Source organism: Notothenia coriiceps, unplaced genomic scaffold, assembly GCF_000735185.1.
Source record: "Notothenia coriiceps isolate Sejong01 unplaced genomic scaffold, NC01 NC01_scaffold00037250, whole genome shotgun sequence".
Lineage (NCBI taxonomy): Eukaryota > Metazoa > Chordata > Actinopteri > Perciformes > Nototheniidae > Notothenia > Notothenia coriiceps.
The window spans coordinates 4,385,347-4,396,694 of NW_011369951.1; the positions used below are offsets into that span (position 1 = coordinate 4,385,347).

At 43.1% G+C, this 11,348-nt stretch overlaps 1 protein-coding gene across 1 annotated transcript in view; it reads left to right on the forward strand.

Annotated features, from left to right (window-relative positions):
• The window catches only part of mettl16 (methyltransferase 16, N6-methyladenosine), a 29,859-nt gene that overhangs the window by 12,988 nt on the left and 5,523 nt on the right, over positions 1-11,348 (forward strand). The window contains exons 3-7 of the mRNA XM_010796620.1: positions 1,046-1,233; positions 2,047-2,187; positions 2,715-2,830; positions 3,052-3,194; positions 5,375-5,444. Of these exons, the coding sequence (XP_010794922.1) occupies positions 1,046-1,233; positions 2,047-2,187; positions 2,715-2,830; positions 3,052-3,194; positions 5,375-5,444 (658 nt within the window). The remainder of the gene's footprint in view (positions 1-1,045; positions 1,234-2,046; positions 2,188-2,714; positions 2,831-3,051; positions 3,195-5,374; positions 5,445-11,348) is intronic.

The window sequence follows — 11,348 nt, forward strand, 5'->3', positions numbered from 1 at the left end:
GCACAGGCGGTACAGAACCATATCTTACAATCAAGAGCCAGACGGAACAGCTAGAGATCCTCTTTACGTAGAGCGGCGAAGGCATGTCCGAACCCGCCCGCCCCCGCCCTTCAATCGTGGCACGTCCACCCTTCGTTTTGATCCGGTTCATCCTTGTTGTATTGTTAACAGGCCTTCTGTAAAGCCTTGAATATATTCTAATCTTGAGGCTTTAGCTTTCTCCCTCCTCGTCTTGTCTCGCTTGACCCTCGGGAGCGTCTGCGTCGAGAGAGCAGAGACGAGACTACGAGGCTATCTTGACTAATGCGACGTGCAACGTCGAGTCGCAGAGAGAGAGAGAGATAGAGAAGCATGCTCGTGTCTACGGCGCACGGGCAAATTGTTGGTAAACAGTTATGCATATGTATACAAGAAGAATAGTTGTTTTTTATATACTTGCCATAATTCGTCAATGTCGAGGTATACTCTCACCGTCCTCTTCTAAGCCACCTCCTATACTTTGAATGAGTTCTGCCTTTTGTAAACTGAATTTATCAATAATTGATCAATAAATCAGGGCGAAAAACGTCACTTGTCCGCCGGACAAGTCAATTGAAAGATCTACTTGTCCGATATTGTAAATAACACGTCCCGGACGGCGGGACGTGTACTTTTTCGCACACTGCACACATTGCATTTCTTCTGACTGCTTCAAAGTCAACTTGTGTTTTGCCAGATATAAGTCTTTATGCTGTAGAAAATGTTCAGTTGCATCTGCAATAATTGAAGTAATCATTTTGGTAATGTTGCTGCAGACACCCAGTTGAAAATAGTTCCAACTTCCAATATGTAAATATTGAAAAATTACATTTCCAAGTAGCTGGACTAGAAATGATAACAAAACAGACTAGTAGTAGGCAAGTAGTTTAGATAATTTGAGGGACTACAACGCTATCATAACAAATAAATGAAGGGCCGAAACAAAAAAAAAATACCCAGTTGGTTAATAAATCTAATGTTTCCTGTTACAGTGGGATTTAAATGCTCGGCCATGTTTTTTCTTCAGTGTGAACTTCAAAGAGCCGGAGGCGGTGAGAGCGCTGACCTGCACCCTGCTGAAGGAGGACTTTGGTTTGTCCATCGAGATTCCTCTGGAGCGCCTCATCCCCACCGTGCCCCTCCGCCTCAACTACATCCACTGGGTGGAGGACCTCATCGACGGCCAGAAGCAGCCGCGCAGAGGCATCGACATCGGTACCAGCACTACTCTTTGTGTCATTTTCTTCACATCTTTTAAAGTCTACTTAAACGGACAATATATTTGTCCAATTGCCAAACCCTACTAGCAAGGGTGCAGAACTGGAACATAGGAGAATGCTTTTTATTATACATTTAACATGCATCAAGCTAACGGCACAAGACAAAAGAGGTACTCAAGTAAAGGAAAGGAGAAGTCTAGTAGCTCAGCCGTCGTGTCGTGTGGAAAAAATGCAAAAAACACGTTGAGACTTCAGGATAATTAGCTATGAGACCCCTGCTCTTGTTTATTCTGGATTCGGCTGACAGCAGCTCAGAGCGGCACACAAAATGTCAGTCGGTGCTTCCAGCTGGTTCACATGAGCCCACTGTTTCCAGTGATCCCAGCACTTAGCAGCTAAAATCCCAATCCACATGTCACAGCGTGTTTGCCGTTCTGTCTGTCAGAGAAAAAACTGTCTGTCATTGCGTGTGTGTGTTTGTGTGCTCTTAAGGACCTCAGGGCACTGATTGGTGACCCTGAATCTTTCTGTAAGCAGATTGAAGCTGTCTACTCTCTGATGGATCACCACTGGGCGTTTCCTTTACTAACTGGTGCCACTTTTATCTGAGCCTGCGCTGCCTCATGCAGCTGCTGTCGTCTTTGGATGATTTAATAACAGCTTCTGGAGCTGACTTTTATTGTCCATTATATTCCCTTTTTACTTTAAACAACTTATTTCCATATTGTTCAATTAAACTCATAACCATTTATCATCTTGATGAAGTCACACATCCTAAAGCTTCCAAACATACGTGTGTGTTCCTCAGGCACTGGTGCGTCCTGTATCTACCCCTTACTGGGAGCCACCATGAACGGCTGGTACTTTCTGGCCACGGAGGTGGACGACATCTGCTTTGACTACGCTATGAAAAACGTGGAGCAGAACAGCCTGTCTGACCTCATTAAAGGTAAATGTGGTTCACTCATCCTGAAAAACTGTCTATCTCGACTCGAGACATTAAAGTAGCACATTTTAAACCAAAGTCTTTCAGTGTAGTTTTTTTATATTTTCTTAGATAATTATTCTTATAGAGTGTATTTAACTTTGGCTAAACTTTCCCCAATTTGGCTCAAATAACACTACATGGGATCATGTTGAATGCGAAAATGTAGAGTAGCATAATAATAAGCACAAAAAAAGAGGCGTGTCTGCAATATCTATTTTAAGTTTTCTAACATTAGCCACCAAACACTAATGGTTATAACAAACCAAGGAATGTTTTGCAGCTGTTGTTTTTAACTGCACACTGTCTCTTAGTATGATAAAAGGCCACCGTTTTAGACTGATAACCTAATTTCTATCAATTTAATTTTGTGTGGAACAGCCTGAATTTGTACGTTGTTTAGACTTGTTTCTCCAAACTGCTATCACGATTAGCTAAAACATTACATGTAGCTAACCTAACTTACCTCATCTGTGTTTACCCTTTCCTAGTGGTCAAAGTCCCTCAGAAGACTTTACTGATGGACGCCTTGAAAGAAGAGACAGAAATAGTGTACGACTTCTGCATGTGCAACCCTCCTTTTTTTGCCAATCAGCTTGAAGCAAAGGTGAGTTTCTCCCTACCTACATTCTGGCTTAAACAGTTCTTGCAGCCCAAAACCCAGGGACATTAACAGCTACTGACTCAAATATGTCTTCATCTCACAGTGGCACGAAATTGGAAAAGCTGCTCATGATAGTAAACACTGTTCTGTGTTTGTTGACATGATAGTAACAGTCTCTAATAGGCTTCTATGTTAATCTCTGTCTGTCTTGCTGCTCTCTCCAGGGGGTAAACTCCAGGAACTCACGGCGACCTCCTCCCAGTTCAGTGAACACAGGCGGGGTGACGGAGATCATGGCGGAGGGCGGGGAACTGGAGTTTGTCAAGAGGATCATTCATGACAGCCTGCAGCTAAAGAAACGCTTGCGGTGAGACAAAGAGTCTGACTGTGACCTGCAGAATCAGACCTGAGACAAACAGGAGATGCAGGTGTTTTTGTTGTGTGTGTAAAAAGCAAATGTAAACCAGATTCATTGATCTGAATCACGCACAGGGACTGCAACAATTCAGGGTTACACATATCTGAAGTGGCAGATGGATGAACAAGAGTGCTGCAGTTCGGTTCTCTTTGAAGAGCTTTGAGAGGTTTAAATGGCCGCTGAGAGCCCCAGTGAAGGGGAGACTCTAAGAGGTGAAATTTGCAGATGGGTCGCTGCACATTAATGGAGCTGTCACCCACACTTGTTTTAATGATCCTGGCACAAGCAGCCCCTGTACTGTATCCGGGAGCCCACAGGGAACAGCTGTGTTTGGGTGGGAGAGTCTCCAGCGCCCGTCACTCTACCCCCCCCCCCAGTATAGAGGGCTGTCACCGGGGCAGCAGAGTGAGACACGGATACAGGGAGCTGCAGAGTGGGGCTATTAAAACTGATTAGACATGCCTCACCTGCTATGCCTCGTACAGGGGAGCATTGCAAGTGTGTGTGTGTGTCACTGGAACCATGAGAGGGAGCGCTCTTAATGGTTGCCTGTTGCTCTGTGGATCTGCGTTAGTCATGTAGTGTAGACAGGAAGTGGAACCTGTCATATTTAACATCTTCGAGGCTCGGGTTGAACCAACCGGAGCCGTCTGTCACTCCCAAATACATGCTGGGACACCAGAGCCACCCTGTGTCCATGGAAACACTACCAGCTCTAGCGATTGGTCCTCTGAGACCCTCTCAGTGTCACCCCTCCCTGCCCCTCCCTCCCTCTTATTTCCACTGAAGTGTAATTACTGTCAGTTAGGGCCAAGCCACCTTAATTCCCAGACCGAGACACACTTCCAAAAACCCCGGTTAGAAATGAGGTAATACTCCTCATTTATCATGCCATTGATATGAAAATTACCATCTGTGCTCATAAGAGTGTAATCATACATGCTTCAACATGTGAATAGAGAACATGGATGCCGACGCAGCTGCACACACTCTGGAGGAGGGGAGCCGGGGGTGCTCTAGGTGTCCCCCCCCCCCTACTGTGTCGAAAATTGGGGAACATCTGTGAATATTAGAGCTGTTCAATATTTCATTGTGTCAACCCAGAATGACATGTTGCTCTCCTCCCCTTTACCCCCTCTGGGGCATATTCAACCCCCCCTAAACTGAATACAAATCATCGCCCTTTCTCTCCATCGAGTCAAAACTGTTTTTTCATCTGCAGTCGTTTATTGAAACTGTAGCTTTGTGAATTAAGGAATACATATAGGACTGTTAAGGAGTATGGCTGTTTACAAGGGCTTGGTTTTGAACACAAGTCAGTGACTGAGACTTGGCTTGAAAGATGATTTATAAAAATGGTTGGTAATTAGTTTATCGATTATTTTTATTATCAACTTATTATTGAAAAGAAAATGTGTTTACCTCAAAATGATGCAGAGAAGGCTGTAGTACATTAATTGAGAGAAGAGGCTTGTTCTCCCTGAAAGGTGAAAACACGTGCAATAAAAGAACTTGTTGCTGCTCAGAAAAACTTTTTGCTGTGGTCGCCCGTTTGTAAGTGACTCGGATGAATTTGATGAAAAATGGTAAACTCAGGGCTTCTATCGTCCACATTTTGTTGATGATTTGAGTGAATAGATCGATTTAAAGTGAACAAAACAATGATTAACACCCCTGAGTTTATATGGATATCTTTTTACTTTACATTATCACAACTATTGTGAATTTTCTGTTTTTGTTTCTAAGCTGTGGCGATTAAATAAAAGAGATAATGAGGTTTAAATAATACCTAATAAAACTCAACAAACCCTGACATGGTTTGTGTTTCCTTTCAATCTGACTTCCTGATGTGCTTATCTCTCTTCCATCTCCCCGGCTGGACTCTTATTGATCAGACCAACCCATCCTCTTTATTGCACAGCAGAGATTATTGATCAGGCTTCCACCGAGGGACGACTTCAAATGAGCTTTTTCTCCTCTGTGGCCCGTACACAAACATACGAATATTTTTCCCGTCTCATGTTTTACTTTTGCGTTTGTGTTGCTCTTCCGGCTCGTTTGATCTCTGCTTTGTAGTTCATGCCTCTCAGCGTCACACGGCTGGTTAATGTGGATTCTTCTTTCTGCAGGTGGTACAGCTGCATGTTGGGGAAGAAATGTAGCTTGGCACCTTTGAAAGAAGAGCTGAGGAAACAAGGGGTGAGTATCAACACAAAAATACATCTGCATCTTCTGAAGTCAATGCTCGTGCAGGAAGGTGCCCCTTCCCAGCTGGTTTGATAATGTCTCGTTAAAACAATCTTAGCCTTCCCTCTCGAACCACAACACTCCTCTGGGACTTTCTATTGACGTAAGAAACAGACGGCCATCACCATCAGAGCAGCAGAAATCCAGATAAATAAAACACATCAGCTCTTTCCAATATGCTTAGTGAGCACGGTCACAAATGAGCCTCCAAGGAGTGGATTTCTAAGCTCTGCATGACTGAATCACACGGCTCTCTGTAGATAACAGGAATTAGCGTCATTAGCCCACCTAATAGCCCAGCACATGACAACTTACTGCTGCAGGCCGCGGGTCCTGTGCCAGTCACTGCCCTCTCATGCTCAATAAAAGAAAAAGCTCCACCTACCATCCCTCAAAGCTCCTCCAGAGGTTCTCATCAGAGTGAGTGCAGCGTTGGCTGGCGGCCAGAGAGGAGACTGACTCTTTTTTAAAGTGTGTGTAAACAGAAACCCGGCCTAGTTAATATGCTAATGCTTTTATCACCCATTACCCCTCTTCTCTCCAGTGTCTCCTCATCCATCTCTGTGTTTTTTAATTTAGCAAATGTCTCAAATACAGAGCTCTTTGACCTCTGACCTTTGATCACAGTGACCTTCCTCCTCATATATACTTATTCAGCCCTGAGAGACACCTAAAGTGCTCTGTTAGCAGAAGGGTTTTCACACCACAAGAGTGAGTGTTTTTCACATCATGGGTCTTTATTTTCGCACCCACCACAAGAGAAGTGCTCATCAAACCGTAACTCACGGCACGAAGAAATGCATTTAAGGAGTGAAGAGTCAATAGCTGCGTTCACACCACAGTACTTTTCCCACTTTAGTTCCGATATAGTTCCGAAATGTCGCGTTCACACCAAAAAGAGCCGGAACTAAAATGATTTTAGTTCCGGCTCTTTTTGGTGTGAACGCGACATTTCGGAACTATATCGGAACTAAAGTGGGAAAAGTACTGTGGTGTGAACGCAGCTATTGACTCNACACACACCAACACACACACACACACAAGGATAGACTCACAGACAAAGAGCATGAAAGCCACATTTGTACAATTTCACATGAACCCCTCTCCACTGAATGACACCCTCTTCTGATTCCGCTCCTTCACTCCATTATTAATCCCACTTACACCTCACTGCATGCTCTCCCTCTCACACACACACACACGATAAGTATAAATGACCTCATAATAAACTCACAACAAAAGCCTGGCCTATTTTTGAAAACTAGCCACACTAAAAGCCTTCAAGTCCAATAAGAGCTCTTCTCTCCAGATATAATGTCATTCAATCATCCATCATGATGGGGAGCACATGCACAAACACACACATCCACAAACACATACACCCCCACACACAAGAAATGCTATAGATTTCACCTTCAGGCATACATTGTAAATCATACTCTGATCACGGGTCATCTCCCAATCCCCATTTCTGTTTTGTCAAGTCCCAAACCCCCCCGCCTGGAACCCTGACCTCTGGACCTTACTCTTTCCAGAGGCCTCTATGAGCACCATCGCCTCAGGGCTCAGATAAAGCCTGGCTGTCTCCGTCTTTTCTTCCTACATGCTCTAATCTCACTGTCCACAGACTCCACCCCTTTGTCTGTTTCTGCTGGATTTCTTTATCTGCATCTTGTTTTCCTTCAGTCCAATTAATATTATCAGCATTATCTGCATCTTTCCCTCTTGGCAATGAGAATATATTATATTGTTACTCCTTTAAAAAGCAGAATTCAATGTTGAATTTCTTCACAACCAACAAATCAAAAAGCTAGTTCTCAGCAAATACGAGTATTGTTAAACAATACTTTGGTTTACTGGAGCTGCTACAGACTTAATGTCTTCTTGGACAAAATACTGGGGAGGCTATACAAAAAGAGACAGTGGGATACTGATTGAAGAGTATTACATAGATTCAGCATTGAAGTCCTTTAATAGTGTCAAACTCACAATGGACACAACAGTTTTATATGTCATGTGTTCCATGTTGTGTGAGACTCACTGTCAAGGAACTTGTTTTAATACATGTTTAAATAAAAACACTATTATATTATTACCCAAAATGCATCGGTACCACTGACAGTTCAGACTTTGTATGTTATGCTAGTAGTGGCTAATGCAGCCTTCAGCAGGCTACAGAGGTAAGGTATCATCACTTTCAAACTTATACCTCCAAATATTTGATGATGGCAATGAGACAATAATAGAAACCTGGAGGCTCCCTAGTCTGAATCAAGACGGAAATCTATTTTACTGCAAATGTTAACATTTCACACAACTCTAGTCTAAAGTGCTAACTGGCGCACTTCAGGCTTCACACAGTCCCTGGAGCCACAAACGGCTTAAAAAAACTCTATATGCAGTGGTACATCCCAAGACTTGTTAACACACTTTGATTGGTAAAGGACTGTTTTGAAAACGACTTCCTTGGTGCAAATTTCAAGTAACTGATAGTTATTTTGGCAGAGTTTCACTTGAAGCGTCACCTGTAGAAGGCTACTTGTAACCCGTGTGTTTGATTCAAGTTAAAACAAACAAAGACAACAGGGAGGGAGAGAAGATGGATATAAAGTCATTGTGGTGATAATAGTTTGCTGCCTGACCTGGTAATAAGAGCCTAAAGTAGGTCACGTCTGCATGCATGTCCCATATGTTGAAGTCTATATGTAATATTAATGAGCACCCCCATGCACCTACATATATACCAGCCGTCTATAGGAACACACGCATGCAGGGTTTAGGGTAGTCAACCATGCAAGGAATTACACATGCCGAACGTCTGTCATGTATGTACACACACACACACACACACACACACACACACACACACACACACACACACACACACACACACACAGATGATGCTGGCCACTCTCGGGTGTAAATGACAGTGGATGTGCTTTAAGGAGGAGGAGGAGGAAGTAATGTAGGCCAATCATTCTGCTCAACTGCTTTTATGCTGAAAGGCCAAAACAGAGAGGAGTCGAAAAGAAGAAAACAACCCCGTCTCTGTGACAGAGAGCTGAGCGCCTCCACCTTCCTTCATCTTCATCTGTCGTCACACCAAGTTCATTATTAGTGATTTAGCCAGTGTGGCTACTTTACTGCCCCTGGTTTTTATTCATCTCCAACTCTCTCACTGTCCAGACAAAACAATGAAACACGCACACAGTCCTGCCCTGGCAACTGTTGCCTGGATACAGCATGTTAAAATCACATAAAGGTCTCCCCAGAGGAGGAGGAAGGAGTAAGTACTACTAATGGATGGGAGCTGGAGGGCGGGAGGATGGAGGTGGTGGAGAATTGGGGAGGCGGCTTTGGGGTTTTGGAAATATCCAGTTCAAGAAACAAAATGACTAAAACATTACCAACATGAACATTTGACAAACCATATGCAAGTCATTTGTGGTTTTTAGCTTAGGAAAGTTCCTGACTGAGAAGAGTGATCGGAAAGAGCAGCCATGATAAGAGCTAGTCGAATTCTCTAAATGCTCAGGAAGGGAGATTAAATGCTTCCTTTCTTATCTCCTATGGGATAGGACACACAGGACAATACGTTACCAAGGGAAAGGACACAATGTCCTCCCACAGTTCCCTGAACGTCACATTTCACCTTCAATAACATCTGACATTGCTGTTCAACTGTGCACTGGATAAATTGTAAACATCCTTTTTGGAGGTGTGATGTACAGGAATCTTTACATCCATTGATCAACATTGAGTTATTTACTCACTTAAATATAAATATAGGAAGATCATATTTTCGTCTTTTTAAAAAGTTGCTTTACTAAAAATATGTAACCTAGTGTAACTACAGTCAGATCCTCCAAGCACCAGTTTTTTTTAGCATGATTTCTCCTTAACATCCTTCCTTCACCTAATTCTCTCGTTTTTATCAAAAAGAAAAGACACAAGAGGCAATTTCAGCTGCTCCCTATTTCTTGGTATGATAACTGTATCCGCCCAAAGTGACACAAAACATTATGTTGAGTCTAGATTTTGCAATGAGGCTCGAGTCCTTCAAGAGCACACAGAGAAATAAAATCTGCTCAGACTTACCGGAACAATCACATCATCATAAAAGCTCCAGGCCAGCGCCCATCGCATCGTCCGGCCCTGGCAGAACTCTGTGTGTGTTACTTTGGCTACCTGAGAACAAAAGAGGATAGAGGTATGATTAGCACAACAACTCCAGCTGCACGGAGGTGCTGATGATGATGATGATGATGATGATTTCACGATGCACAAACAGTCTAATCAACAGTAAGCAGGTTTGCAATGTAATGAGCCAAATATTGAATATTATGGAAATTAGAGCAAACAAACGGATAAATGAATCGACCAATAAATCTATGCTATTTCTGGCTGTGTCATGGTATTCCAAGTAATTTAATAATATATGATAAAGCCATGTAAATGTCTTGCTTTAAAGTCAAAAATAGAACTTGCAAATCAAGGTGTTTTTAGTGGCATGAAAAAAACACTTTTAATGATTTAATTATGAAATTGTACATAAAAATATCAAACTTTATTAGATTTATAAAACAGCAAAAGATAGTGAATTATTTGATTGAATTTTGAGATTATGATTAGTACAACATTTTTACATAACCAGACTGGTGCTGTATATCACAGCAGACAGAGATTGTCTCCCCGCTCCCATGTTTTCTTTTGTGTTGCCATAAATTAGTCTCTCTGCGTTTGTGCGCTGGGCTAATGCTAATAATGCTAATGCGAGGATTATAAAATGGCGGCTTCACAAAACTTTTTGGGAGTTTTACGGGGCGTGGTTTGCAATCCGCCCAGTCAATCAGACATAGGAACCTTTTTCTCCCATGAAAGTCCCTGCTCTCTAGTACCTCATTCACACCAACGGTGTTTCAGGGCCGGTTCGGAGCTGGAGCTTGAAAAGCACCGGGTTTTCCTCTTCACACCGCAGCGGAGCAGCCTCTTAGCTCCGGAATCCGGTTTGTTTCAAGCACCAAAAAATTGTCCGGCTAGAGCAAAAGCACCGCATACGTCACGCTTACGTCGAGACGGGGGCGGGGGCAGATCAACTCCTGAACAACAACAAAAAGCCTGCTTTTTATCCAGTTTGTACACAACGATGGAGAAACTTAACAAGCAGCAGTGGTCCACTGAAGAGACCAGCTACCTACTGGGAATCTGGTCTTCCGAAGAGGTACAGAGGAAGCTGGAGCACAATCAGCCAGTGTTGTTGTTGTCGGTGTCAGCTGTGAGGGGTTTGGTTTGGCTTTATGAAGCAGGAACGGAAACGGTTACGTCATGACGCAAACAATGACGCAATGACGCAGCACCAGTCGGACTCTGGGCAGTGTGAAAAGAGCCGGAGCTAAACCGAAGAACCGGTTCTGAACCTGAAAAGCTCTAGCACGGAGCTTGAACCGGAGTTGCGTTGGTGTGAATGAGGTATAGGGGGGGTAAAAAAGTTTCTGATGAACTCATTTTAGTTCCGGCTCTTTTTGGTGTGAACGCGACATTTCGGAACTATATCGGAACTAAAGTGGGAAAAGTACTGCGGTGTGAACGCGCCTTATGGGTCTAAGTTAGGGGTGCCCAACCTTTTTTGAACCGAGAGCTACTTTTAAAGTTGCCAGTCTGCCGAGATCTACCAGTCCAAATAGAGAGTCGTATAGCCATTACTGACAGCCTACTACCGGGTAAATACACACTTCTACTTGTATAAAACTGAGCTTTGTACGATTAATACTTCATAAAATACTGCAGATCCTTTATCTTACCTCTTTCTAATCTACACACATACAAGTATTTAACTGAAGTTACACAACAGTGTTG